At 51.9% G+C, this 27,796-nt stretch overlaps 1 protein-coding gene across 2 annotated transcripts in view; it reads right to left on the reverse strand.

Moving 5' to 3' along the window:
- Positions 1-7,772: 7,772 nt before the first annotated feature.
- LOC139041781 (uncharacterized) overlaps positions 7,773-27,796 on the reverse strand; it is a 30,201-nt gene continuing 10,177 nt past the window's right edge. Inside the window, exons 1-3 of one of the 2 annotated variants that reach the window (XR_011497670.1) lie at positions 20,654-22,206; positions 12,902-20,294; positions 7,773-11,727 (exon numbers count right to left, since the gene is read on the reverse strand). Coding sequence is in view for 1 of the 2 variants with exons in the window: in XM_070496315.1 (XP_070352416.1) it covers positions 11,661-11,727; positions 12,902-13,151; positions 17,899-18,109 (528 nt within the window). In the remaining variant the exon portion in view is untranslated. Of the gene's footprint in view, positions 11,728-12,901; positions 20,295-20,653; positions 22,207-27,796 lie in introns of those variants that run through there. The other variant, XM_070496315.1, reaches the window with a different exon arrangement.

Consider the following 27,796-nt stretch of genomic DNA (forward strand, 5'->3'; position numbering starts at 1 on the left):
TGGGTCCCTGTTGCTCCTGCATGCCTGTCATCTGGCGATGACACGTACTGAAAGCCTGGTAAAGGCCAGACACTTCCTCAGCGGCTGACGCACAGTAGCATATTAGGTCCTCACCCAGCCTCCCTGAGTAGGTGCGATTCTCATCCACTCCTGTTTCATCAGATGAGGATATTGAGGCACAAAGAGGTTAAGTAATGGAATGGCCATCACACAGCCAGTGGCAACGGAGGAGAGAAAACCCTTCCTACAGTGTCCACTTCTGAGGACGGCTCAGTGACTGATGGCTTGGACACGCATGGCCGTGACCTACCTCTCTTACTGGGGGCGCCACTGTTTCCTGCTTTTCATGCCTGGTGACAATTTGCCCTCGGCCTCTGTTATCACATCCCCCATCTTGTTCCCTGACGGGGAACAGCACAAAGTGGCTGCTGGCCAGCTGTGCACACAGCCACGTGCAGATCTGACAGGCTGGCCTCCCTGGGGGATTCAGGACCTCACCTGACGGTAGGTAGGAGCTGCCAAGGGAAGGCTGTGGCCAGCAGGTGACAGGGCATGGGTGAGAAGGCCTGTTGGCCCCCCCAAGGGAGGCAGAGGACTGGACTGATGCAGCAGCAGAAGGCAGGGCTGACCTTTCTCCAATGACCACCCTGCACCCCACGCAGAATCCCAGAACCGACCTGACCAAAACAGTGGCTCCCCGGGAGTGCAGTGAGCACCCACGGGGTGCCAGACTCCTGCGGGAGTCTTCCAGTGGTCTGGGTCAAGTGGGGATGACACACTGGGCGGGGTCAGGCCCTCTTGGGAGAGGTTAGAGAGGGGTCTGTGACCTCGCGGGTGTGAGGAGGGGCAGCAGCCACCAGAGGCTCTGGACCCAACCTCAGGACCCAGCCAGGTGGGTGGTGCCACGCCCAGGACAGTGTGTATGGGAAAGGGGTCCTGCCCATCTCTCGGGGGTCCTTCTCTGTTGCCCCTGGAGCCACCATAGGGGCAAATGATGGAACCCAATCACAGATTCCAGCAACATTGGTTTGGCCCAGGAGGGACCCCTCACTCAAGGTGGGCCAGTCCAGCATCTCTCCCGTTGGAACTGGACTGGGGGCTGTAACTGGGGCGGGGGGGGGAGGGGAGTGGAGGCCAGCCGGCAGAGGGTGAAGAAGTTGGGGGGGACACAGGTCTCTGCCCGTGCTCTGCCATCCCCCTACAGGGCAGGAAGGAGACACAGATCAAGGATGGAAACCGCCCCTGCCCGCCGACCCCCAGGCTGGCTGCCCCTCAGTTGGATCCCTGGGCTTTGCCTCTGCCTGCTCAGCACGCGCTCTGGGCCCCAGCTGAGTGCTCACGGCTGCTCCAAGTCCTGCCTGAGTCACCCAACCCCGCTGACTGCTGTCCTGTCTGCCAGGTGCTCCCCCTCCTCCCAGCCACCCAGAGATGGACACCCAGCATCTCATGCAGCCTCAACTGATAGGGAGTTCCATGTGAGGCAGGGATGGCCTCTCACAAGTGAGCCCCAGATATGAAAAGGTCGTTGAGACAAGGAAGGGACCTCAAAGACAGATGTCACGTTGGCCACACTGAGGTCTGGAGCTGGTTTGTGACCTGTGGTGGGGTGGGGTCAGACAGAGCGTGGAAGCTGGCTGGGGAACCCAGGTGGACACGTGCCAGGCCTCTTCTCCAGGGGCCATGGCCAGCAGGACATTGCTGTCCCCCCCCCAGCGGTTGAGTGGAGAACAGTGAGAGGAAACAGGCTGGGGTGGGTGGGGACATCACTGAAGGCCAGCTTTGACTCCTGGGGAGAGCAGCCCTGCATCTGAGAAATCCCCTTGGCCTGGGAGGCTGGAGAAACAACACCAGCGTGGGTGTCCGGCCTCCAGCAAGCACCACGCCCTCCCACCCCCTGAAAGCTATTTCTGCAGCTTCCTGGCTTGGTTCCTCCTGCTCCGCCTCCACCTCCGTCCTGGGTGAGACCTGACTGGGAGCAGCGGCCAGGAGAGGTCACGTATAGGGCAGGTCCCGGCAATGAAAGGAAGGTCCCCCTCGTGGAACAGCATGGCTGGGGAACAAGAGGCTCGTGTGCCACACGATGGCCAGATTTAACTCCTGGGATTCCAGTTAAAATGGAAACTTTGGAAAATCAGAGCTGCTGTGGCTCAGTCTGCCTCTCCTCACCTGAGCAGAACTTGCTGGGGCTCCATCTGGCTTCTCACTGGGCTCTGGGGGTTCTTGGCAACTTCTTCCATGGCAGGGACCCCATAGAGCTTGGGGGGCGGGTGGCAGATGGCCATGTGTGGCTGCTCTCCCTGGCTGGAGGGGGCAGGAGCCTGTGACAGCCTCCATCTTCCGTCCTCTAGAGCAGGGCGGAGGACCAGGAAGGCGCCCATTGCCAAGGAGACATGCTCTGCAGAGCATTATGGGGAGGACTACATGACACAACAGATTCAAAGCACCCAGCCCAGAGCTCACCTCTCATGCCCGCCACCTGCTAGCACCCCGATGGGCAGTTAGCCAGCCCTGGGACAGCCTGACCACTGCCCACTTCCCCACACCTCATGGTGGCCACCATGCAGATCCAGGTGGCTGAGGACAGGAAGACAAGGCCTGTCACAGAGGAATTCATGATCTTGTCACATCTTCAGAAATTATCTATTTTTTTTTTTTAGGAGCTTATACCTTTGGTTCTTATAAACAATTCATCTTCTAAAGTCCCACCTGGGACTCCTGGATAGCCTTATGGCCACCTGATTTCAATAATGACCACTCCCCCCCAACCCCCGCCCCCGGGTTCAGTATCTCCGTCTCCTGCTTTATTTTTCTCCATAGCATTTATTGCCCAGAACACACTCTGTATCTTACTGATTTATTTGGTTTAGCATCTCTTCCCACCCCCACTCCAAGTAGGAGAGAAGTTCCACGTGGAGTGACGTGGTCTGCTTTGTTTACGCTCTGTCCTCAGAACCTAAGCTGCGCCTGCCATGCTGTAAGCGCTCAGTAAATGTTTCTGGAATGAATAAAGGATCCTTTTCTCAGGAGAGGGTGACACTTCCTCAGTGGGAAGGGAGGACCCCAGAGACCCTGAGGCTTCCAGGAGCCCTCTCAGCAGCACCCGTCCTGGGCTAGAATCAAGTGCACTCCCTCCAGGTCCTCACTGCAACCCCCAGGGCAGTGGGGGGACCTGCTCAAGCCGCCCAGCAAGTCCTGGCTTCCCAGCTTCCACCGTGCTCTCCCTGGCACCCTCATCCTCACACTGAGGCCACAGACCATCGCTGGCAGCTGGGCAGACATGCAAAATCTCCACCCAACCCTGGACCCAGGAACCAGACCCTGCATTTTACAAACTCCTGGATCACACAAGTGCACGTTTCAGTTTGAGAAGCGCTGGTGGCCTGCCCAAATGCTGCCTTCTCCCAGGCTAAGGGAAATGCTTTGCTGAAACCATCCTCATTTCTTTTTTCCTCTGCAGCTCCTAAAACAGGCAGCGTCCTGGCTGAGGGGGACAAGCCTTAGTGTTACCGTGCAGAACCGGTGAAAGGCAAACCCAGCAATTAGCCGCCAGAGTGGGGAGGCGAGGCGGGCATGATGGAGAGCCAGGAAAACAGCAGCCATAATTGCAGGGTGTGCCAGCCGTGGGGACGTGTCGGGGGAGGCAGTATTAAGATGGCGACCATCTCTGCGTGAGTGCCTGTGGGGGTGGGGGCCCACGGGCATGGCAGGGGAGGAGCCAGGTGACAGGGATGCAGAGAACGTATGAACCCAGTAGCTCAGGGGCCTCCTCGGGCCTGTACCCACCCCTCCCCAGGTCTGCAGGTTGGCCCTGGCCTGCTGGGCCTTTGTCTTCTCTAGGCCAGACCCCTCACTGCCCCACCCTCAGTGGGTGACACCCTGGGGACACTGCCTCAGGTACCTGCAGAGGCCTGCATGAGGCCTCTTGGTAGCTGGAGAGTCAGGCTTCCTGCTGGCAGCTCTGTTTCCTGCATCTGAATTAGTCCCAAGGAGCTCGAGGCCTTCAGAGTGATATTCAAACTGGGGTCCCTGGCACCCTGAGGCTCCATGGAGGGTGTGGAGGCAGCCACCAGGGCAAGGAGGAGGCCAATCTGCTGGGCTTGCCCTCCTTTGCCCAGTCCCCATACCGCACACTCCAGCTTCAACCGGGCAGCTCTGCTCTCGTCTGCTTTGTAGATTGGAATTCCTAATGACACTTCACTTCTGAAATGAGTTCTCGCTACTTCTAAAAAAAGAGAGAGGAAGGAAAATGTATTAATCCCGTGTAGTGTCTGGTTTGCAGGTGAGAAGGCGAGTGGCACGCCCAAAGTGACTAAGTTCCGTCCTCCCGCCTCCACTTCCCAGCCTCAGAGAAGGGAACGCTGCATTTAGTCTCCTTGCGTGGAGTACCAGAGCCTGCTCATTTTTATTGCCTGAAAGAAGCCGAGGAAGCTGAGTGTCAGGATGCTTAACTCCCCCAAAGACACGCAGACATCAGAGGGTGAGCAGGGCTTGGTCCAGATCTTCAGGGAGCATCAGGGCACAGGATCACCTCCGGGCCATTTCAGTGACATCACCCCCTCCCCCCAGCCTCTTCTCTCTCTCTGCCTCTTTGTCTCTCTCTCTGTCTCTCTCCTCAGCTTTGCTCTGACAACTGTCACTCAGTCGTCATGGTGAGTAGGCGCCGCACTGGGCCTGGGGCCCAAGCCCTGAGAGACCCAGATGCTGCCCTGGCCTCAGCGTCCCACAGGAGAGCCAGACAGGGAACAAAAGCAGATTTGATTTTATCCATGATCCGTTCTCTGAAGGAAAAGGGAGCCAGTTGGGGCCAGGAGGGGCTTAATCAGCTCAGGCTGCCCCCACTTCCCTCCGCGTGGGGCTGCACCCCACCTGGAACCCCTCTGCCATCTCAAACCAATAAAGTCGGATCTGCCCTTCACGATCTATGGCCAGGATGTCTACTTCCGGGAGCCTTCCCTGTGCCCCCAGCACAGGACACTGTCTCTGTTGAGCCCCCAGGATGGGTACCTCTCCCACGAGAAGGACCCAATTCTACTTGTACCCATCCTTGGATGTAAAGTGGGAAGACGGAAGTTCTCTCAGTGACTCCCAGTCTGACCTCCAAGGCCCAAAGCCCTCCTTCCTGTCCAGGGTCCCTCAGCATTTTCTCAGTGACAGGTGGACAACACTGCACCTGGCCCTGGGGAGTGGGGGAGGGGCTGTGCTTGATGACCTCGCCTGCTGGGACTGCTTGCCAGAGCCACCTTCACGGAGGTTGTCAAGTCATAGGCCACCTGGGGCCACCAGTGCTTAGGCCAGCTCAGCACACCGGCCTTTGGGGGCTGCCTTCTGCCTCCCAGTGTGGTTCTGGAGCTCTGTGGCCCAGCGCCCTGACCCCTGCCCCTGCAACAGGTATATATGAGCAGCGACCTTCCCCAGGATCTTATACCTGCCACTAGTCTGCAGCCGTGGGAGCCAGAGGCTGAGGGAAGCCTGCCACCTGAGGCTCCCCTGCTCCCTGCTCCAGGAGAGCTTGTCAGCAGCAGGAGAGTGAGGACCGCGCACAGGCAGGAGAGGTGCTGAGCGATTTTGATGGAGCCAGCCCCTCAGGACAGTGAGTCCTGACCCCGTGTGGCCTGAGTCAGCTCTTGGCAAGGGCTCTCCCGCCCTCCTTGCCACCCACCAGCTCGGCTCTCCTTCCCCGACCCCTTCCTACATCTGCCTTCTCTGCGTCTTCCCAAGATGGCTGACTGCCTGGTTGGGAGAACAACAGCTGCTGGCTTTTCCGAGTTGCCCACCTTGTGTGCCCAGCCTATGTCATGGCTCTGATTTGGACCTGTCTGGAGTGGGACCTGGGCAGCAGGTGGCAAGATGAGACCACTGCCCATGGGAGAGGGGTATCTCAGGGAGCAGAGCTGCACCACCCCTATTGCTGCTGGGGAGCCCCTTGGCCCCAGCCCAGGAGGACCGGGGAGGGAGATGAGACCAGCCATTGCACACAACCCCGTGACACAAGGCAGTTGGGTGTCTGCAGTGCCAGAGACCCCCCCAGAGCCATCAGAGTGGCTGGGCTGTATGCAGGGCTCCCCAGGGCCCCTCTCCACATACCTGCTCTGATCACTGCTTCCTGCCCTCTCACCCCTGCCCCACGGCCCCCTCTGGCCTTGGAGAAGATCTGGCATCTGCTCCGTGCTGGGCGGGGCAGAACAGCAGCAGGCCTGGAGCCTGGATCCTGGATCCTGGACCTGAAGCCTGGAGCCTGGACCTGGAGCCTGGAGCCTGGCTTTCGCCACGAGCTGGGCTTTCCTGCCTCCTCCAACTGGGATGACTTTCCATGTGGAGGGTTCCTCAAGGTCTGGAGTCAGGAGATGAGGAGACTTGGATGAAGAGTGGGTTCAACACTGGGTCACGGAGGCCAAGGGCCACACTGGCCTGTCCATCCCTCCCTGATTGTAAAGGCTTGTTCCCGAGGGAACAGCAACCTTGTGCTTGAAACCCGGGCTTGGCTTTCTCTCGCCTTTCAGGGCATCGTTAGCCAAGTGTGACTGCTTTTTCATGACTGGAGTGATTAGCAGCATCTAACCCTGAACCCCTGAGTCTTCCTGTGTCATCCGGGCTTCCCTGCCACCTTCCTGCTGCGTCTGCTCCACACACGGTACAGGGACCCAGAGTCACACTGCTTAAGTGGGATGCATGACAGTATTTTATTTTAACATCCAGATTTCCACCCAAGTGCACCAGCTCTGTGATGACCCTCCCTGGGAAAGCGCGTTGCAAAAGAGATGCCCCGCTTTGGTGATGGAAGGGAACGGACACCATTATTTCTCTGGACTTAACTTGTCCTAGACCGCCCAGATAAAAGCAGACCCTTCACTATCCTTCAAACCTGAGCTGGCCCGACCAAGCGCCCCCAGACCCAGGCCAGGGGTCCTCACCTGGGGAGGGTTGGAGGCTCCTGTCCTCCCCCACCCCCACCCTGGCCTCTAGGGAGTTTGGAGATAACGAAAGGAGGTCAGGCGGGGAGGTACCCAAAATAAAGGCCTCTGAGGATCAAAGCCCATATCCAGTCTTTCCCCTGAAAAAAGACTTCCATTTGTTCTTGGGTAGAGTTTAAAGAAGAACAGAGTATTGTCCTCGTGAAATGGTTTCATTTTAAGCCTTTACTTTGGGGGTTTTTTCGGGTTTTGTGCTTTCTCTCCTCCCTGTGGCTGCTGCGCATGAAAGGCTGGGGTCAGGCCAGGCATGTGGGGGGCGGGAGCTCCCGGGTTCTCTTTGATTCCCCCAAAAACAGCAGGAAGCTCCTTCTACCTGGAGACGTCTGGCTGTCTCCTCCGGGCCCATCCCAGACTTTGCTGAGAATAATTCCTCCTTGAAAAAACATAACAATTCCCATTCAATGTTTCAAATCCTCCATGCCGGACTCAAAGCTCAGAGAGACGCCTTTGAAGATTTTTCACCGAACAAAAATAAAACCCTTCTCAGATGCTTGGAGAAATGTTGCTGAAATAACTCCCAGGGATGTGAAATGCGGCCGAGATGTGTGAGCGGCCGAACAGCCCGTGTGCCCAAGGTGGGGACAGTTTGATGAACAAACGGAAGAAATGAGGAACGTGGCTGGGAGAGAGGCAGCTTCCTGGGAGATTTGGGGAATTTTTATGATTTGATCCAACACTGGGCCTGTGTTGCCACCGCTGATTACCCCCACTAATGAGGGAAGCAGGTAATCCCAAATGACGAGTAATCCCCATGCCAGAGACACCTTTCGACCCCTTCCCAGCTTCCAACAACAGGGAGGGCTCCAGCCCTGGCAGAAACCCCGTGCTAATAGGATGAAGGTCTTCAAGCCTGTTCTGAGCCTAGAGCTTAAACCAGACGTACCCAAATTCAGTGCATTCATTCATTTATGCATTCACTCAGGAAATATTTATTGAGCGTCGACTATACGACAGGCATTGTTCTAGGTGCCGGAAGCAGAGCAGCGAACAGGCAGATTCCTGCCAGCGGTGCTCCTGGACGTCAGCTCGAGGTCCGACCGACCCAGACAGAACATAGGACAGTTCTCTGGGGCACAATTCTCAGGCTGGAATGCACAGATGGGTCACCTGGGACCTTGTTAGAAGCAGAAGCAGAATCCGACAGGAGTCGAGGAGGGGCCTGAGGCTCTGCAGTTCTAACAAGCTCTCAGGTGGTGTCATGGCTGCCAGCCCGTGGTTAGAGCACCGAGCCGTCTGGGTTCCATCCCAGCTCTGTCATCCGCTTGTGTGAACTTGAGCAAGCGTTTCAATAGTCCCCACTACACAGAAATGCATTAGGAAAATAAATTTCCCTCTTTTTTTATGCTTAAGCCTCTTGAAGTGAGTTTTCCATCACTTGCCCCAAGTCTCAGCAAGGCCTCTTTACAGCTTGTTCTTGCTCTGAATTTCCCTGTCTCTCCTGCCGTACCATTCAATCAGCTTGGTTCAGGAAGCTCCTTCAAGACCTGAGAAGGTGGAAAGGTGCACAGTTTTGTTCTCAAATGCTGCCACTTGGGGTGGCTGGGCATGTGGAGAGGAGGGTTTCTCCATAACACTGCTGTGGGGAATCTCATCACCGCAGACTCCTAGGAGCTGGGTGACCGGAGCAGAGAGCTGTGAATGGCAGCGTCACATGGGGACCATCGGGATCACTCAGAAAGATGGAAGAGGAGAGGGTTATTCAGCACCCAAGACCTGGGGGCAGACCATCTGGGTGCAAGCCTTGGCTCTTCTGCTGAAGATCTGGGTGAACGTAGGCAGGGTGCTTAACCTCTCAACACCTCATTTTTCTCATGGGTAAAAGAGGTTCCTCCTAGTGCCCAGTCCCAGGCTTGCTTCTTTCTTCCTCCATTTCTCTGCTTTCTTGAGATCCAGTTTAGAAGCAGGCCCACAAGGGGCTTATCAGGAGGCGTCTGTCCCAGGCAGGTGGCATTTTGACTTGGGGCTTCAACCCCGCGAATGGATGAGCTCGTGTCATAGATGCTCCTAGTCTTGGTCACATTGAGCTGTCATAGGGACTGATGCCGACCTCAGTTCCAGCAGAGGTTCAAATGTCTCCATGGGTGATATTTTTAAAGGTGAAAGAGGGAAAACCAACCTAACACCGTGAACCACAGGCAGGGCAGGGAACACGTCCAGTGGTGCCTGAGTTGCTTCATCTGAGTGGCAACGAGCCTGAGGACACAAGCTGGAGTCAGGTGCAGGCATCTCCCAGCCTTCACCATCCTTCCGAGGGCCCCGGCGGGAGCCCTTGGTCTCAGTGGGAATCCAGACCTGCCCTTGACCAGATAGACAAGTACAGAGACTGCACAATTCACTCAAGCCCTCTGGGTCTCAGGTTTTTCTCGTATAAAATGAGAACATTGGGATGACGGTTGTAATGCCAGGGGGACGCCGGTCTCCAGTAGACAAGGGTCTGGAATATCATTGTAGCTGGGGGAGGGGCGGCGGGAGGAGGCATCACCTTTGTCCAGTTGCACCCAAAACCCATGTGGAGGCTTCCTCATCTACAGCAACACCATGCAATATTTGAGACATACTTACACTTAACAAGTATTCATTGTTTATCCGAAATTCGGTTTTAACCGGCATCCTATATTTTATCTGGCAGCCCTGCCTCAGACCCCATGCTCTCCTCGAGTCTCTGCCTAGGGCTCCCAGCCTCCCTGAAGCCTCAAGCACCCTGCTTCTCCCTCTCTCCCAGCCCAGATACCCCTCCTCAGTTAGAGGAAGAGAATGTTCTGTCTTGTCTCCATGCTGTTGGTAAGATACAAACTCTATGCTTACCTTGGGCTTCCATTTTGATTTTATTTACTTATTTGCAGGGGAAGATTCACCACAAGCTAACATCTGTTGCCGACCTTCCTCTTTTTTCCTTCTTTTTCCCCTGCAAAGCTCCAGGACACAGTTGTGTATAGTTGTGAGTTCTTCTGGTTCTTCTATGTGAGCCACCGCCACAGCACGGCTACCGACAGATGAGTGGTGTGGTCCCGGGCCTGGGAACTAAACCCAGGCCGCCAAAGCAAAGTGTGCCAACCTTTAACCACTAGGCCATCAGGGCTGGCTCGGAGATTTTCTTTGCTAGGCATGTTGCCTGCTTCTTGCTTTTTCATTCCTACTATAACTTTCCTTCTTCTGAAAACAATGTAGGTGTGGCCACCTCTGACTGACTAGGGAAAAGGTTGGGTGTGAGGATTCGAGGAAAGGAAAAGTTCAGAAACTAATTTTTTGAGACACTGTCTCTCTGTGCAACCATAACCATGGGGCATGTTGGGGGGTGGGGTGGGGAAGGAGGGAGTCGCACTGGGACCCCAAGGGGGTGGACGAGGTTTAATGTTCTAATGGCATCTTGTTTGGAATCTGGCTGTGTGCATTGATGAGAACTGTTTAAATATTTAAAACAATTAGTAAGTTCACTTTTGGAATAGGAAATGCTTGTAAGTTATTGTTTTACTCCAACAGTAGAAAGTGGAAGTGAGTAAATTCTCACTCCTACCCATCCCCAAGCCCCTTGTTTACCCCCTGGGGGCCAACATGAGGGCCAGTGCCTTTTGTCAAGCCAGACACAGGTCATGCACCCTTGGGCTCATTTGTCCTTTTGAGCTTGGGACAAGTTTTTGTTTTGTGCCCAGGCTGTAGCTTCCAGTGTGCACTGTTCTGCTTCTCTCCCTTATCCTCCTATCCTGCAGAGCATTCCAAGCCCACCCCATCTGAGGTCATCTTCAGATGGGTCACTGGAGGCAGCAGGGGAGAGGCCTCAGTGTCTGTCCTGGGAGTGGGCCTGGCACCACAAATTTGTGAAACACTTGGATAGCCCGTGGGAATGCTACCCTCCTGGAACTATTGGTCCAGATCACTAATTAATATTTACAAGAACAATTTAAAACTTAACTTCGCATGTAGAAGAGAGTCCAACCAGTGGCATAGCTTTAAGATTCCATCTGATCTTTGTTGGTGTAGTTAGAGCTGTTTCTACACACTCTTAATTAGTGTATACATGCCAACTTTTGTTTTGCCCCCCTTTAAGATCACTGCTCATAAACATTTCCCTGTACTGACATAAGATCATATCTTTTTGATTTGCAATGGAAAAACTGTGTCACTATTTTTTTCCATCACTCAAGCATCTATGGAGTTGATCTTTTTGCCAGAGTTCTCTCACTGGCGTTTGAATACAAAAAGGAATGTGAAATATGTCATCTGAAAACTGCTGATTAACTATTAAAATGGCTCAGCTCTCATTTGCTCTACATGTAAAGAGCAAAAGCAATAACAGTCGTGTATCCCCTCTTCAGCTTCAGAAGGCGGCAACTGGAGGAACACCCCACCCCCAACCCATCTTCGTCACACATGCCCTTCCTTGCAGGCTCTTGGCGTGGAAAGGATTTATAAACTATGTCAAAGGCCAAGAGCCAAAAATCATGCTCTGTGCTAGCCAGGAGAACACTCTCCTCCCCAGCCTGTGCCTTCGTCCTGCCAGCTCTGACACCCCGGCTGCCTGGTATGAAATCGTTGAGCAGGAGAGTGGGTACTTTGGTGGTCAGCTCTCCCCTCCATGATATTCGCTTAAATACTTACTGGACCAAGTTGGAAAAGAGTGCATGTGGTTCCCCAGTGGAGGAGGACAGGGCTGGATCTTCTTCAAGACAGACTGCCCTCGGAAATTTTACTTTAAAGATGAATCTTGAGGCTGGTGCAAACATAGGCAACAAGAGATACGGCATCACAACATGTAAGCCTGGAAGTGGAAGGGTGTCATCCAATCAGAAGACATGGTAGTGGGTGAGCTGGTGTTGAACCCTGGAGCCCACCTGCTGGGCAGCAGCAAGTGTTAATCCTTTAGATGCTGGGTACCCAGCAGGGGCCCTGGAAAAGGACTGGGATAGCAAACAGTGGGAGCTCCAGCTACAGTCTGGTTATTGGGCTACAGTCTGGAAGGATGCCTGGGTTTCATTACCCAGTACAGCCATCACTGGGAGTACTGGCTGGGCATGAGCCCTAGGTGTAACCAAAGGGTGGGCTCCCATGGGTGGCCCTCACCTTCTTTCCATGCACCTTCCCTGACGCCACCCTCAGCAATCCTTGTGCTCTGCAGAGATTTAACTCCACAGCAGGTTGATAAAAATGGAGGAACGTGCTAAAGACTTTGGGGGATCCAGGAGAGATCGTCACCCAATATTCAGCAGAAGTGTAGCAATTCCTCAGGAACCACGCCCGCTCCTTCCCATCAGCGGCCTCCTCTGTCCTATCCTCTTCTGCCAGGCGGCCTCTAAAGACCTCTCTAGTGGCCCTGAGCAACTCAGCTCTGACGACGGGGACTGTATAACTTACAGTTCAAACTGGGTGCTCTGAAAGTGAAAAGGAGACTACCAACAGTCACGCCAGCCCCAAACTGGCAAACTGCAAACTTCCGTGGCTCTTGCTCTGATTTATACACCCGACTTGGCACGACAAGAGCCAGCAGTTTGCTAAATAGGTTTGCTATTTCTCCAGAACATTCTCCTTGGAGACAAGAACAGATTTCTCCCTGTGGGTCAATTTGGCTGCTAAGCAAATATTTTCTCCCTAGCCTTCCATATATATTGTCAGAAGGAAGAAAGGAAATTAAAAAGTGGACATTTTATGGGCAGTCTTTGTGTACCAGGGGCTCCATGTTCAATGTCATTTAACTCAAGCCTCACAGGCCTGTGGGAAAGGTGGAATTTCCCCCATTTTATAGACAAGGAAATTAAGGTTCAGAGAGGTTCCGGCTGGTTAGTGGCAGGGTCAGGATGCTAACCAGCTAACCAGCTTGAAGAGGACACTTTACCAATATTTCTAAAAGGGAAGAAGTGAGGTATATTAAGAAGGTCATTTACCCTTAAAACAAGAGTTTTTCATAAAGGACTCAGCTTCACACGGGGGACGCTTACCTCTTTCCTTCACAGGCCTTTTCCTTTTTGACGTTGGACCCTTTTGAGAATTTTTCATCAGTGGGCTGTTTCTGGTTGGTTTTGATAGCCACATTTTTATTTACATGCAAATTCACAGCAAGCAGCTTGCATGCAAATACTATACTAATTATTAAGCCTCTGTGGCTCATCAGAATGCCGTATCCTAATTGGTTGCAAGATTGCCGATAATTCACAATAGCCTGGCTTGGAGCTGCACCAATTTTTGCATCTGCATAATAAAAGGAAATGGGAGGCTGGGAGAGTGTGCACCTATTTTATACTTGTTTCTTCAAGGTCAAAGAATCTTTTATTCCCTACTCAATCTACATATTCATAAAGATCATTGTACAATTAATGAGATGGAAGATTAAATGGTTGCAGATTAAGAACAAACCCTACCGTTCTAATTAGAGTAAAAGTTACTTAGTCAATCAGATTAGAATTCCAAATTCAAACTAACTAACACAGAGGCATAACAATGCCAACACACACAGTCCTCCACCGGCAGCTTACACACAGTCACTGGAGCCTGGACAGCAAAGCCAGAAGCCCTGGTGATTATTTCCACCTTTGCAAAGACTCTTCTGCTGAAGATGGACCCCACTTGCTGAGTGCCCCTTGAGGCAGAAGAATGGAGGAGAGTAGAGGGAATCCCATGCTATCATAACAAGGCAACACTGCTTGACCCCATTGGTGACAGAGGAAGAAACAGGGTCTCCCCACATGGATTGGGTTGTAGATTTACCCCAGACTCCTCCTTGGGGAGCGTTTAGGAGTTTTGACAATCAAAGACACCTTAACAGATGAGGTCTCTGGGCACTGGGGTTGGATACACAGAGATTTAAGATGCAGTCCCTTCTGTCAGGGAGCTTGCAATTTCCTCTGGGATGTCAAGACCTGTCCATCTAAAAAGGAACAAATGGAGAGCCCTCACCTAGCCTCCACGGACCCCCCCAGCAGTGTTTCTTATTTTTTTTTCTGCTTTTTCTCCCCAAATCCCCCCAGTACATAGTTGTATATTTTTAGTTGTGGGTCCTTCTAGTTGTGGCATGTGGGATGCCACCTCAACGTGGCCTGATGAGCAGTGCCACGTCTGCGCCCAGGATCCGAACCAGCGAAACCCTGGGCCGCCACAGCAGAGCGCGTGAACTTAACCACTCAGCCATGGGGCCGGCCCCCAGCACTGTTTCTTGACATGCAGTCCTGGAACCCACATCCAAATCACCCGGGACCCTGGCCAAAGTGCCGATTCCCTGGTCATGCCCCAGATCAGCTGGTAAGGCCTGGATATCTATATTTTTGACAAGCCCCAGATGATTCTGATGCACGCTGTGGAAAACACTGGCTTGGAAGATCCATGGACGGACTTCAGAGAATCCATGAACTCCTAGATATTGAACATAGCATTTTATTTTTATGTATATTTATCTGGGACATGGTTGAGAGCTTCCACCAGGCTCTAAAACGGTCAAAAAAAGGGTAGTAACCCCTGGGATAGAGGAAAGAGATTAGGAGAGCAGAATTCAGGCAAGCAGTGGACACTGGCGACCGTATACCCTGGGAGGGACCACAGACTCTGCAATTTAGAGGCCTCCCCTGAGCAGTGAGGTGTTGGCAGGTCTTTCCTTGCAGCGCCGGTGGTGCAGGCCACAGCCCCACAAGAGCTCGAGAAAAGAGGGGGCAAAGGACTGGCCTGGATGAGCTCTTTCTGGCAGAGAAGGGCTCAGCGGGTGGAGGGGATGTAGCCTGAGTACTAGCACACAGGTGGGAGTCAGCATGGCCGGGGAGGAGCCAGGCGTGGCCTGCTAGCCCGAGGAGCATGGCCTCCTTCTTTGTTAAACATGCCCGTCTCCTGCCTATCCTCCCTTACTTCCCTGAAACTTAGAGCTTGGTCCTGTTTGTACCTGGAGCAGACTGTGCACCTCCTTTGGCTTTGAGCTCCTTCCCCACCCCGGGGAGCACAGAGTTCCCTCCCGACCTTCCGTATGATCGCTAATGAGATCACGTCTGCCTGCCTGGGGAGGGGCGATTATCCTGCTGCACCGGCTTATTACCCTTTACAAGTGGTACTCGGCCTGCCCAGCCGTCTGCCTGCCCCAGGCCACACACACCTGGCCAGGCCAGGGCAGCTGCTGGGAGCCACCCCTTGGTAGCTGGCTCATTAGCAGACATAGCCTCCTCGGCAAGCAGAGCTGGGTGGGGACAGCACCCGAGCCTGTCTGGACCTCAGGGCCAAGTCTCAGGGGGAGTGGTGCATCCCCCACGATGCCACTCCCAACGCAGCTCAGCCCTGGGGTGGCGGGCAGGGAATCTGCAGGCCCTCAAGGCTGGGGCAGGATTCCTACCCATGCAGAGGTCCAGGTGCCTTAGAAGTGCAGGGTGCTCAATTTGTGGAAGGCCCCTGAGGCCCCTGCACTGCCCTGCCCTGCCCTGCATGGAGAACCTCCATCAGGCCCGCAGGAATAGCAAACAGAGGCACTGATGGTCCCTCCATGCAGGGCCATCTCCAGAATTTGGCCAGCAGGTTTGTCCTCCGCTCAGCTCTCTTGCTCTTCCAGCACATGGACTCTCGTCGCCATCCCTGAAGCCATAATCCAGCTTGCCCAGATTTCCCTCCCATCCCCGTCCTTTCCTTTGTTTGGTTCCCTCCCAGCCTGGGTTCAGGATGGCCAGCTTGCAGAGGACAGAGGAAGGGCACCCAGGAGCATTCTCGCAGCACCGGGGTCAAGCCCACCATGCACAGGAGGCCCCAGCAAGCTGGGAGGACTGGAAATCTCAGAAGCAGGGGCCATGCTGTCTCTTCCCCCTCACTCCTCCCCTCATTAACCTCCATCCACGCTTCTATGCTGCGCACCCAGCACTGGGCCTGTGGGGGTGGCCAGCTTCCCGCGCCCCCACACCTGTTCTTGCCACAGCTGTCAGCAGCCCTCTGGGGGCCTGGGGGTAGCTCTCAGGAGGTCCATATGGATGTCCCTGCCCACACTCGGCAAAGGAAGGGCCCTCACACTGCGCCGGAGCACCTGACCTTCGGCTTTCATCTTACTCCAAACCCAAAGCCTCAGAGTATTTGGTGGGGGGAGAGGGAGGACGACTGTGGGGGAGAAGGAGACAGCCGAGAAAACCATTTTCTACATCTGGGTCACGGTCTTCAGCATCCGGCAAGGGGTAAGCAAGATGCCCAGATAATCCCACGCCCACTCGGAGCCTAGAGAGTCGGAGGCCTGAACTGGACTGCCCAGAGCATGTGCCTTCAGAGCACCTGTGCTTGTCTTCTCCAGCTGTCACAATCAAAGACCACAGCCTGGGGGCTTACACAACAGACGTCTGCTTTCTCACAGTTCTGGAGGCTGGAAGTGCAAGGCGAAGGTGTCGGCAGCTTGGTTCCTTCTGGGGGCCGTGAGGGAGGGATCTGTCCCAGGCCTCTCTCCTTGGCTTGCAGGTGGCCGTCTTCACCCTGTGTCTTCACATGGTCTTCCTTTGTCCGTATCTGTGTCCAAATTTCCTCTTCTTATAAGGACACTAGTCATATTGGCCTAGGGCCCACCTAGTGATCTCATTTTAATGTAATTACCCCTTTAAAGACCCTATCTCCAAATACGGCTACATTCAGAGGTCCTGGGGGCTAGAGCTTCAACACACGAATTTTGAAGGGGACACAATTCAGCCCCTATCAGGATCCCAGGGACTCACAATTTCTCTGGGGCTTGCTGACCTCCAGGGCAGACCCTGGCCTCTTTCCTGAGAGGATGAGAATCAAAGGGGAAGGCAGCAAGCACGTATCCAGGCTCAAGGAAAGCCCCTTGTTCTTGGAGTGGGGAGATCCTGGGTCCATCTGGCCCAGGCTCCTGTTCCAGCTGGCCACCAGTTAATCTTTCTGGTTAATCTAGAGCCTTTAACCTTCTTCGAGTTGAGAATGTGAGGAGGCACCCTGGAGAGAAGCACACACCCAGCCTGATTTTGCTAGCAGGTTCCCTTATCCTGTTTACTGGGTAGGAAAGTGAGGCACAGGGTCACCCAGGCAGCAGGGGACCTGGGAGATGAAGCTGGGCTACCTTGTCCTGCAGCTCATGCTCTCACTCAAGAACTTGAAGAAAATATAGGGAACTTTCTAAAATCTCAAGGTGGAAAAGTAAGACAGAAATCTTGAAGTATTAAAGGAAAAGACTGATAAATTTAACATCCAACAAAGAGACTACTTCATGGCCAGTAATAGTAATGATAATAACAACAACTACAGAAACTCAGACAAAGGACCAAGGAAATGCCTGGAAAACCACATGTCACATGATAATTACCACTTTCCTTAATATGCAATGAGCGCTTCCAAATCAATAAGAAAATGTCCAGTAACCCAAAGGAAAAATGGGGGGAAAAAAGAAAGAAAAGCTATGAACAGAAAGTTCACAGAAGAAATAGAAGTGGTTGCTAACGTGTGAAGAGTCCCCCTGGGGCGCTCACGGTTAAAGAAGGAAATTGAAACGCTCAGTCTCCATTTTCACCTGCCAGAGTCTCACAAATCCAGTCCTGATGAAAGAGTGGCAAAGGGAAATTGTTCTATATTTTGGGAGGGAGGATAAGTTGATGGAATCTGTTTTAGAAGTATCTAGGATCTGGCAGAATCTAAACAAAATTGGTGTTGCTAATATGATTCCGCTCAGGAACGCCACCATGAGGTATCTGCATGCTAACAGATTCTCCAAGAATGCTCATTGCACCAGCCTTTGAAATGGTAAAAACCTAGAGACAGCCTAAATGCCCCTGATAGGGCCATGGTTGGACAAATTGTGCCTCTCTCCCCGAGACGGAACTTCACGCAGTGTGAAAAGGAATAGATTGGTTCATAAGTTCGGGCGTTGCGGTGGGAGTGGGGAGCAACCCAGGATGTATTTATTAAGTGAAAAGGTGAAGTGCTGAGCCGCATGTAGAAGGATGTGCTCCCCCTGGGGGAGGAGCACGAAGCTCAAGAAGAAGTTTACCTTCTCTGTGTTCTAGAGTTCTCAGACTCCAGGGGGCATCGGGATCTTCTGGAGAGTCTTGTTCAAACAAGCCTACGGGGCCCAGCCCCCGAGTGTCCGCTTCAGCAGGTCTGGGGCAGGCCTCTGAATGCTCATTTCTAACATGTGTCCGGGTGCTGCTGCTGTGCTGGTCCAGGGACCGCGTTTGGAACTGTTGCTGTAGTGTTTGAATCTGGGGACCACGCAGGATACTGGTGTTATAATTTGTTATACATAATTTATAAAAATACTCCCTGGCCCAGGACTAGGGCTGGCCTGCACCTCTTCTCAACAACTCCCGCCAGCGGTTAGTTTTCACCTTGTGGTGGGAAACCACTGTGTCTAAACCCAGTCTCTCCTGCTTTGGTCGGCACATCCCTCCCCCAACGGGGTCAGCTGCTCACAGGAAGGACAAGCCATGTCGGAACAAGTCTCCCACGTCCCACTGGAAGGCAATGAGCAGACCCCCGCCCCTCAAGCCCTCTGCTCTCCAAGATCAGAGCTCTGAATCCCCTCCCTGTGAAAGCAGCTCTTTTCTGGTTGTGTCGCCACAAATCACAGGGTCAGCTTGCCCCCTCTCCCCCCTGCCACCAAGTTAGAGGAGTGTGAAAAAGGAATAGTGGAATCCTGTCTCGATGGAAAGGTGACAAGACTTCCCAGTGACAAGCCGGAAAACTCAGAGCCTGACTCCTGGTAGCTGTGCGCCCAGAGACTAAGCCGGCAGCAGAGTCCCAGGCCAGGAAGGTCAGTGCTTGCTCGGTGGGGCCACGTTTAATGAGGGAGATGGGGTTGTCCTTCAGAGGCTTGCTCTGTTTGATGAGTGCCAGCAGCGGTGACCCAGATTCCCTGCTCAGAGGCTGTGGGTGCTGCCTGTTCTCCTGGCTCCTAAATAAATGGGATCAAGTCACACCCACAGCCATCTCCCTTCTGGCGCCCCTGTGAGTCTGGCGGCCACCGAGCAGAGTCCTAAGAGAGACACCCTGCAAACCACTCAGGAACACAAGGCCTTGACCACACGCCTGCTGGGTGGAGTGGCAGCGTCCCTCGGCCCCCTGGTCCCCTGGATGCACCTCAAGGTCTACCAGGAGGGCTGTGCCCAGCCCCCTCCCACGTTCCTTCAGCCAATGCCCCATTTCCCGCCTCCTCTCCCACGCTCCTCCCTGCCACTGAAGCTGTGACCTTGTTCCCTCTCTGGATCCTTTACGTTCTCCCTCCATTTCTGTTTTCAAAAGAGGGGAAAAGCATTTTGATTATGAAGCATTTCCACGGCTGTTTAGGTTTGCCAAGTGCGGGGTCTTTCTTTGCCTTCCCTCCCTGCCCCCGCCTGAGTCGGGGTAACCTTATTATCTCCTCTTGACAGGTGAAGTGCTGACCGAGAAAGGCCTGTGACCGGCCAAGGTCAGACCCCATGCAGCCCAGGGTGCTGTGGAGCCCAGCCACCCCCGGGGCGGAGCCTGGCGCGGGTGCACAGGGTGGCAGCTACAGCGCGGGACCCTGGCCCAGAGAGGGCCAGGCTGCCAGGCTGCAGAGCCGGGGGCTGCTGGAGGGAGACACCAGCGCCCACTGGAGCAGCGGAAGTGAGGAGGACAGAGTGCCATCCTACCTGAGCAGGGAGGATGAGGTGAGAATTGAAAGATTATGAGAAAAACCAGAGGAGGGAAGTGAGCGAGTCAGGGTTTAAACTCTGGCAATTTTACCAGACTTTTCACACTTTAGTTGTTCCCACAATCACATCCTCATTTGATTCTTAGAAGCACCAATGGCCAGTCAGGGAACGTAGTGGAAACCGAGGCTCCAGGAAACAGGGGTATGTCCCAGGACGCTTGGCTCATCAGTCATGACCTATCCCTTTTCCCAGTCAGTGTCTTTCTCCTGATGGTACAGTCCCTCAGGATATAGCCAGGGCTTTATGGGGCCAGGACACGGGGTGGGAGGAGTGGGAGGCCCCGTTCTGCCCTATGGTGTCTGAGTGACCTAGCTGTGGAGTGGCCAAGGAGAGACAGACCCCGCACGTCTGAGTCCACCACGCCCAGCCCGGGAGCCGGCTCCACCTCTGCCCTCCTCTAGCCACCTGGATTTTGTTCCAGGCAGCCCCACTTCCCCGCTTCCCCGGCAGCTGGGATCTGGATGTGATCAAGTTCACCAATGAGTCGCACGTGGCAGGGTGCCGGGACGCTGGGGAAGGGCTGGTTCCAGACACAGTCACCGCCCTGTCTCCTGGCTGCTTCCTGCTCTTCCTGCCTGAATGCAGAAGCGCGGTCCGGCGGGGGTGGCTGTCTGGTGACTCTGAGGATGGCAGAGGCTGGAGCTCAAAGGAGATTGGGTCCCCAGGGGCCCCGCACACAGCTCCACCAGCCCTGTCTGCTTCTGGCCTTGTTCTGTGAGAAAGCGAAACTCCTATCAGGCTAGGTGCTGTGGTCGATTGCGGTCAGGGGCGGCTGAACTGACTCCCAAGTCCCAACGGTCGTGGAGCCCATCAGAAAAGAGGGGCCCCCTGGTCTGTCTCAGATCTGGCTCCCAGGACCTTGGGACCTGCCCCTTCCCCAACCACATACCCCAAAGCCTGGTTCTGACCCACTGTCCCTCGCCAAGGCTGCCAGTGATGTGAGCAGCACCCACCCCCTCTGGTTCCTCCTGTAGCCACGGCTCTGTCCACCGCTGCTAAACACTCTATGTAAGGACTTCCCCGTGAGCTCAACTGTCAGGCAGACAGGGCAACAGTCCAGCAGCTCCTTACCTCTGTCCTCATCCACAACGGTCAGTCCTGACCATCTCTATGCGGTCTTAGGACAGCCCCAAGGTGACCAGGGCAGCTGCTGTTTCTTCCAAGTCATAGATGAGGCAATAGATGACGTGACTTGCTGGGGACATGTGGCTGGTGAATGGTGGAGATGGAACTAGAATCGGGTGTTCTTGACCTGTGGTTCTCAAAGCAGGGTTCCCTGACCCTCATATCCAAATTGCGAGGAATGCTACTCACCAGGCACATTCCCAGGTCCTACTCCAGACCTACTGAACTGGGATCTCTGGGGAAAGTGCCCGGGGAATCTGCACCATCAAGATTCCCCCACAGCCCTGGCATAATTCTGATGCCCCCCAGAGCCCAAGGACCTCTCTCCGAGCTGAGCTGCCTCCCAAGTATGAGGCTCAGACTGTGAGAAGTGAGCTGCAACTTCCACCTACGGACTGACGCTCCAGTTCCAGGTGGTGACCCTGAGCCGAGCCCTTCAGAAGTCAGAGGTTTTCACCTGGGAAGCGGTTGAAAATCCCTATGCCCAGGCTGAACTTCAGACCAATGAACTCTGAATCTCTGGGGTGGGCCCAAGCATCAGCATTTTTTAAAATTACCCAGGTGATTCTGAGGCTGTGAGCCACCCATCCCCATGCTGTCTGGGTCGCCCTCAAACTAGTGGGCATCAGAATTCCCTAGAGAGCTGTCAAACACAGAGGGCTGGGCCCTACTCCCAGGGTATCTGATTCAGCAGGTCTTGGGAGGGCTCAAAAATTTCTATTCCCAAGTTTTTAGGTGATGCTGCTGCTGCTGCTGGACTGGGGCCTACACTCTGAGAACCACTGGAGTAGGAGCAAACGGGGCAGAGGGAAAGCTAAGGGTAGCTCCCTCCGGCCGTTGTTAAGGTGTGACTTATTCTATGGAGCTGGGCCCGCCTGGTCCTACTTTCCTAAGTGTTACATGTGGCTCTCCGAGGATGAGTTCTCCCACATGCACCCTCTGAGGATGCGATCTTGTCTCTTCTAACATAACTACAGCCATATATATAAAGAATTGGGACCTTCGTCCAGGGTCCCCAGGGATGGCTGGGCAGGTTGTGCACCACACAAATCCAGGGGCCACCATTCACAGCAACGTGAGCCGTGCCTCCAGGTACTGTCAAGCCTGACAGGCTTCCCCCTGAAAGTTCAGAGTGTCACCAAGGAGATTTTCACAGGGTGCCTCAGAAATTCTGTGCCGACGTTTGCTTTAACTTGTCTTCCCTCTGCCTCTCGCCATTTCTGCAGGGGCTTCACCTCCCCTGAGGCCACCAACCCCAGGACAACTCGGGCTGGGACAGATCTGTCTGGTGTGGTGTGGGGGGCTCTCCCCTACGTGGAGGCACCAGAGGCCTCCGTTCTGGGACCAGGTGTTCCTGGACCGCCGTCTGCTGTGCCCGGCTGACCTGGCACAGGCCACTTGGCTGGAGCAGGAGCACATGGTCTCCCTCCTCTGCCACTCCATGCTGCTGATTATCCCTCCTCCACAAGGAGATAAACCTGCTGGAGGAATTTGTTTTCTCTGGCAACACACACTGCGTCCGTCCGACAGAACTGTAGGCTGAGTCACCAGCGCTGGTTTCCTCCCAGCCCACCCCTCACCCCCGCCCCCACCCCACCCCCATACCCCGTGGCCTGTTCCTGCTTCTTCCTTTCATGAGGCACTTCTCGACCTGACATACGTGTCCTGAGTGTTTCTGTCTTGTGATTAGGGCCCAGCTGCCACCACATTCCTTCCATGACACGGCCGGCATGGGTGGGCAGCCATGAGTGGGCTGGGGGATCTTATCAGAGGGTGTTCTGTTTGGAGCCTGACCCCAGAGAGATCTTGCCAGCCCAGAGGAAAAACTGCCCACCAGCTTGCTTCTCTGCAGGGAGAGAGGGCAGGTGAACAGGGGACCCAGGGGACCCAGCATCTAACTCACCAGGGGGGAGCAGGACCTTTGCCAGGTATGAAGCAGTTGGGGAAAGAATGTCAAACCAGCTGATGCCTCCCACACTTACATCTCCAGCCTGCCCCCTCCCCTGAACTCCGGGCTCGTAAATCCAACGGCCTCCTCCCCAGCCCAGCACTCCTGATTTCCACCCCCGAAAGCTACTCCTCCTGAAACCTCAGCAACACCATGCTTTCTTAGCTCAGGCCAAAAGCCATGATGACATCCCTGACTCCTCTATTTCTCTCACTGCTTGTACCCAGAGCTTCAGCAAATTCTACTTGCCTTTTTTCTGCACACTTGAGTTTGACCATGTGACTGTGAAATGTCACCAGTGACTCTTGCCAAGGCTGTACGGGCACCGTGAGAAGGCCTGCCTCTCTTCTACCTTCTCCTCCAAGGCAGAGAGAAGAACATACAGTCACAGGGCACAGGCATCCCACGGGGGCACTCTTGGTCCTGAGCTGGGTCAGAAAGCTGGGAATATCCTTCTCTAAGCCATGCGCTTGGGGCAAGGCCTGGAGAAGCCCCCTGGCTGGGCCAGCTCCAGAGGCTTCCTGAGAAGGGCTGTTCAGGGAGCTGTGCTCTGGCTGGGAGGCTCACCCTCTGGCAGGCCTCTGTCTGGAGAGGCCAGACCCCACAGTGGCCTGGGCTGGGCAATGCTGACGGGGTGGCTCACTTGACCTCAGTTAACCAGCACAGCCAAGTGCGAACAGAGTGAGGCCTGTCTCACTTTTGTGAAAAAGCCAAGCCCTACATTTCACTCCATCCCAGAAATGGGTGTGACAGAGGGGAGGAGGAGCACAGACCAGGTCTCCTGGCAGCTGCTGAACCTTGGGAGCTGCCACCAGCTGTGACGACTTGCTGCTGCCTTTAATTTCATGTTGAGAAGCCATGGGTGACGGAAAAAGAAATTGGCCCCATGGGCAAAGTGCTTTTCCGATATGCATTTATTAGCAGGGCTTCCAAGGTGTCATGAGCAGAACATGAGGCAGCTGCCTCTAGAAGTGAGACCCACATGCAGGGTGGGAATGGTGGATGGGAAGTCAGCAGGAGAGGTGGTTAGGGAAAAACTTCTGTTCGCAAGAGACCTTTTTTTTAAAAAAGTTCAGAACATTTTTGCAACTATCCTCCTCCCCTGGCAACCTCCTGACCTGGCCCTTCATTCAGATCTATCAGTGCTTTCCGAGGCCCCATCTGAACAGATGTTCTCCTCCAAACTCACGAGCCTGGGAAGTTTGGTACAGGTGTACCTTGCTTCACACAATTGATGTGTGTCTAGGAATTATGTGTTAATTAGCTTTGTTATAAATCAAATGTTGTTTTCAATGTACCGAGATGGTTTACATTTTTAAATAATTCAATGGCAAATTCTTTATTTTCAAAGGCTCTCATTGCCAGTTCTACTCAAGTTCATTCCAGCCTGGAAAACACGGCTAGGACATTTTTTGATTTACACCATCTCAGAAATTCATAAATGGAAGGAAACTCAGATGTGTTCACGGTGGTTTCCAAAGGTCCCCCCACCCTTTAGCCATGGAATTACTTCTTCAAATGAAATCCTACCCAGAAGCTGAGCAAATAAGACAGAGGAGAGGGCAGCATCTCCAGCTGAATCAGGGTGGAGAACCCAGAGCTCCACCTACCTGACGCCCCATGCAACTCCCTCTGTTCCCCCATGAAGTCCCTAGCACCCCATGGAATACTCAGTTTGAAAGCATTGCTCTCAAAGTGCTGTGAGCATCCTCTCTTATATGCAAATCCAAGGCTCCAGAGCCTTCCACTTGAGCGCAAATATTCAGCACAGCTTTGTTTATGACTGCAATTGTTAAAAAGGAAATCAACTTAGCTTCCAGCCCCCTCCATTGTCAGTGGACAATATAGGGAGAACCTAGACTTCCACCCCTACCTGGCAATACTGAGGCAACCCTCCTCCTTCCACTGGGGTAGTACCAGCGGAGGCCTAGTGGGGAGCTGGAATTCCCACCCTGGACCAGCATAACATGGAGTCCCCTCTCCTCAGGTGTTAATAGAGGCAACGTGGGGAACCTAGACTTCTACCGTCGCCTGGCAGTAACAAGGCAGTGTCCCCTCTTTTGCTGCTGGAGCAATCTCAGAAGAAGCCAGCAAAAACAGAAGGCTAAACAGGATCCAGAATCTCACAACATAATACCCAAAATGTCCAGGTTTGAACTGGAAATCACTCATCATATCAAGAACTAGGAAAACCTCAACTTGAAGGAAAAAAGACAATACATGCTAACAATGAGATAACAGAGATATTGGAATTATCCGACTAGGATTTTAAAGCAACAATCATAAAAATGTATCAATGAGAAATTACAAAGACACTTGAGACAAATAAAAAATAGAAAATCTAAGCAAAGAAATAGAACATATAAAGAAGTGCCAAATGGGAATTTTAAAACTGAAAAATACAGTGACTGAAATGAAAAATTCAATGGAGAATTCAGAATGAAGGGGATGGAGGAAAGAGTCAGTGAACCGGAAGGTAGAAAATAGAAATTAACCAATCTGAACAACTGAGGGAACATAGATTGAAAAAAAATGAGCAGAGCTTCAGGGATCTGTGAGACTATAAAGAAAAAAAAATCTACCAATGATGTCATCAAAGTTCCAGGAGGAGAGGAGAAAGAGGTTCAGGTTGAAAAAGTACTTGAATAAAACAAATGGCTGAAAACTTCCGAAATTTGGTGAACAACCCACAATGTCAGTGGATTTCTTATTAAAAAAATTTTTTTAAAAGAACTGATGAGCCAAAAAGGAGTGTCACTAATTTTCCAAGTGCTGAAAGAAAAGAAGTCTCACCCTGGAATTCTATATGCAATGAAAATATCCTCCAGGAATTAAGGAGGACTCAAGACATTCTCAGATGAAAGAAAATTAAGAGAATTTGTCACCAGAGACCTAAAAGAATGCCCAAAGGAAGTTCTCTCAACAGAAGGGAAATAATAAAAGAAGGAATCTTGGAAGATCAGGAACAAAGAAAGAATGATGGAAAGATATAAAATATAGGCAGATACACTACATTTTCCTTTTCCTCTTGAATTTTCTAAATTATGTTTGACAACTGAAGCAAAAATTATAGCACTGTCTGATGTGATTCTACATGTATTAGAGGAAATATTTGAGACAATTATATTATAAATGGGGGAGGATAAAGGATGTAAAGGAGGTAAGATTTCTATACTTTAAGCGAACTGAACTGGTAAAATGTCAACATCAGTAGACTGTGATAAGTTAAGTAGATATAATGTAATAACTAAAGCGACCACTAAAAAAACTACACAAAGAGATACACTCAAAAGTACTATAGATAAATCAAAATGGGATTCTAAAAAATGTCAAAATATCCACAGGAAGGTAGGAAAAAGAGAGCAGAGAATTGAAAAACAGAAAGAACAAACAGAAAACAAAAAATAAAATGGCAGACAAGCCCTCATAGGTCAATTATTACATTAAACGTAAATGTTCTAAATATACTAACTAAAAGACAGAGATTGGCAGAGTGTATTTAATAACATAGCCAAACTATCCACTATCTACAAGAAACTCACTTCAAACATATGATATACGTAGATTGAAAGTAAAAGGATAGAAAAAGATACATTGTACAAACATTAATTAAAAGAAAGCAGGAGTAAAAACTAATACCAATTGCTGCGAGCATTCTAAATAACAGGAACTCTCTTTCATTGCTGGTGGGAATGCAAAATGGTACAGCCAGTTTGGAAGCCTGCTTTATACGAATGTATGAGACAACCTTCCTGAAGGGAGTGGTGAAAAGGTACTAACCTTAGTAAGTTCGGAAATGAATGAAAATTGTGAGACAAAAGGCAAAAAAGAGTTGTAAACAAGCACTGTACTCTCATTGATAAAGTTGTTTCCCACAAGTATATGGGTTAACAATTCTGAAATAAATATACATGTATACTGGAATGAAACAATAAAGTAAATGAATGGTGAATGTTGGAAGCCAAGTTTCTCACTATTGGAATGGGAGGTTACAGACAAGCAAAGGGAGAAGGCTAGAATGATTTATGGGTTGATAGATTAGAGCTGGAGATATGAGTATGAACTCATGTTTAGCTTAATGTAGATACAGAAAGATACATATAGAAATATTTATAACTATGTATATATACATAGTTTAGTATACACACACAGATTTTCCTGCTCCCTCAGCTGAGAGGGCCCAGAAGTAATGAGAACTCAGGAGCATACCTAGTGCCCAGATCTTGGTCTCCAATACCATTCTCCAATAAAAGGAAGCAGGGTTCCCTGGAAAAATGGCTGATTCTACAGCTAGAGCAGGAAATATACTATGTGATTCTTGAGCATCTTGCAGTACCAGAAAGCAAGGCAGAACTGAAAACCAAGCCAATAAAAAATAAAACTCAATGATAGCAGTATGTCAAAGGGACACAGCAGCCAACTGAAAGAGTTCCCAAGGACTAAAGCAGAAACATTTTGAGCAAAAAAAGAAAGTAGTACTGTAACCCAGAATATAAAATAAATATTCTGAAGTCCACACTGCTATAAAAAATGATTGAATACATAAATAAATAGAGAATATAGACAAATCTCTGAATGCAGAAGAATTCCAAGTAATTTATGTAGACACTCTGCCCTCAAGGAGATGGAACATAACTCTCTACTCCTCAGGTGTGGGCTATGCATAGTGACTTCCTCTCCAAAGAGGACAGTATGGAAAGGGGTGAGGTGGGAGAGAGTAATTTTATAATGGAGAAACCTGACAAACTCTATATCAGGCATGTGATCAAGGTTAATTTCCACAATGATAAATCATCTTGATAGAATGTACTGTTGCTATGACGTGATGAGAATGCCACTTTACCTCTGTAGTCTTCCTCCCCAAAACCCATAACTCCACCCTAATTATGAGAAAAACAACAGACAAATCCCAATTGAGGGACATTCTACAATATATCTTACTAGTACTCAAAACCATCAAGATCATCAAAAGCAAGGAAGGTCTGAGAAACTGTTACACTAAGAGAATTCCAAGACATTGTGACTAAATGTAATGTGGTAGCCTGAATGTAATCCCAGACAGAAAAAGGACATTAGGTAAAAACTAAGAAAATCTGAATAAAGTATGGACTTTAGTTAATAATACTGTATCAATATTGGTT

Source organism: Equus asinus, chromosome 2 (assembly GCF_041296235.1).
Source record: "Equus asinus isolate D_3611 breed Donkey chromosome 2, EquAss-T2T_v2, whole genome shotgun sequence".
NCBI classification, from domain to species: Eukaryota; Metazoa; Chordata; class Mammalia; order Perissodactyla; family Equidae; genus Equus; species Equus asinus.